Source organism: Chionomys nivalis, chromosome 1 (assembly GCF_950005125.1).
Source record: "Chionomys nivalis chromosome 1, mChiNiv1.1, whole genome shotgun sequence".
In the NCBI taxonomy this organism is placed as follows: domain Eukaryota; kingdom Metazoa; phylum Chordata; class Mammalia; order Rodentia; family Cricetidae; genus Chionomys; species Chionomys nivalis.
Genome location: NC_080086.1, coordinates 167858 through 169887, shown reverse-complemented (window position 1 = coordinate 169887; position 2030 = coordinate 167858). Strand labels below are relative to the sequence as shown.

The window sequence follows — 2030 nt, the reverse complement described above, 5'->3', positions numbered from 1 at the left end:
CTACAGTCCCATGCATTGCTAGTTTCTAAGTTTTCACAATGTTACATAGGGATGCCTTTTCTCTCAAAGTATTTCCATATGTTTCTTCTCCATATTTCAAATTTACATTAATTAATAAGCCAATTTATTCCTTCCAATATTTAAAAAAATCACTGAAATTTTGAAAGTATAAAATTAAACCGACTTTGATTTTTGCATGTTAATGCTAATTAATCAATTCATAGTAAAAGTGTGATTTCAAAAACACAGTTTTCACACCACATTGTTAATGCATCTTATAGAAAATGATGTCATCTTTTTAAAAAATAGTGACTAATTAATAAAATAATTTTCCTAATAAATAATGACTTCTTGATTTGTTAGATTAGTTTTCTAGGTGTAATTATTGTTTTGTGTGTGTGTGTATGTGTGTGTGTGTGTGTATCTGGGTATACAATGAGGGGTTGATGGTATGTATACCTGTTCACATGTATGTTGAGTCAAGGTAAGGCAATGAGTCTTTCTTATTTCCTTAAGACAAGCTCTCCACTGAAACTTGATTTCACTGGTTTTGTTAAAAGCCTTTGGGTTCTATAATACCTCACTTCAACAGTATTTTATTAAAAGTGTGCAACCATGACTGCATTATGATATTGGTAATAGGAATCAGAAATGATTGCTTATGTTTGCACATTGAATGCTCTATTCCACTGTTCTATCTATCCAGCACTGGATGTGTAATATTTTAGTACTCATTAGAAAACATTATCAATCTTTTCCACATGATCTTGATGGCATTCTTTATTTCCTTATTCCTGAAAGTGTACACCATAGGATTAAGAAGTGGTGTTATGATAGTGGCAAATACAAATGCATTTTTTTCAGAAGAGAAAGCAGATGTAGGTCGTGCATATATTAGAAAACATGGGACAAAGAACAAAAGCACAGCTGTAATGTGTGATCCACAGGTGGAGAGAGCTTTAAATCGCCCTTCAGAGCTTTGGGCTCTCAGAGAGTACAATATGACACCATAGGAGACAAGCAGAATAAAGAAGATTATGATGCTGATTGATCCACTGTTAGCAAACACCAAAATAACAAATATGCGTGTGTCAGTACAGGCAAGCTTCAGTAATGGGAACAAGTCACACATGTAGTGATCAATAACATTGGGTCCACATAAAGGCAATTGCAAAGTGAAGATCACTTGTACAGTAGAATGTAAAAACCCACCTGCCCAGGATACGACCACCAAAATGCAACAGAGCCTCCGGGTCATAATAGAAGTATAGTGTAAGGGCTTGCAAATGGCCACATAGCGGTCATAGGCCATGGCTGACAGGACAATCACCTCTATCCCAGTGAAGAAATGAATAGCAAACAATTGTATAATGCAACATTCGAAAGATATGGTCTTTTTCTCGTCGAAGAAGTCCACCATCATCTTGGGTGCGACAGTAGAAGAAGTGCACGCATCCAGTAAGGACAAAAATATTAAGAAGAAGTACATGGGGGAGGCAAGCAGTGCAGGGCTGTAGATGATGGTCACCACAATTACCATGTTGCCCCAAATAGTTGCAAAGTATATCAATAAAAATACAACAAACAATATTATCTCAACTTTTGAGTTCTGTGAAAGCCCAAGCAGTATGAATTCAGTGACAATGCTCTGGTTTTGCATTATACTTAAGAAGATGCTGAAGTAAAATCTTTTCACTTCTATCTGAAATTATGAGAAAACAATGTATCATTCAAGTTTATAAAATCACCATGTACAAGTTAGTGTTTCCTTGATTGTTTTGCCATTAAGAAGAAAATGTTACTTTTATAGCTGTAGAGATGCATAACGTATAGTACTGAAGTTGAGTCATATTTTTAAATACTTAAAACAGATGCATTAAAATACTGAAGATTAAAACATCTACTTGGCTTAGAGAACAGCAATAGCCTGTCTTTGAAGGGTCAGCATTCATCATTCCCTATGGGATTTTTGAAATGAAACAGTGAAATTCATTTATTATTATTATTATTATTACAAATTTTCACCTCCT

The 2030-nt window shown here is 34.5% G+C and overlaps 1 protein-coding gene across 1 annotated transcript; it reads right to left on the bottom strand.

The window, feature by feature from the left end:
* Positions 1-724: 724 nt before the first annotated feature.
* LOC130880415 (olfactory receptor 4C15-like) lies at positions 725-1690 on the bottom strand. Its single transcript, XM_057779431.1, has one exon. It carries the CDS (start codon positions 1658-1660, stop codon positions 725-727), a length of 936 nt encoding a protein of 311 aa, XP_057635414.1. The 5' UTR covers positions 1661-1690.
* Between the last annotated feature and the right edge of the window lie 340 nt (positions 1691-2030).

Bases quoted from the DNA above. Each gene is read 5' to 3' on its own strand.
- LOC130880415 (XM_057779431.1), bottom strand. From the start codon at position 1,660: ATGCAAAACCAGAGCATTGTCACTGAATTCATACTGCTTGGGCTTTCA.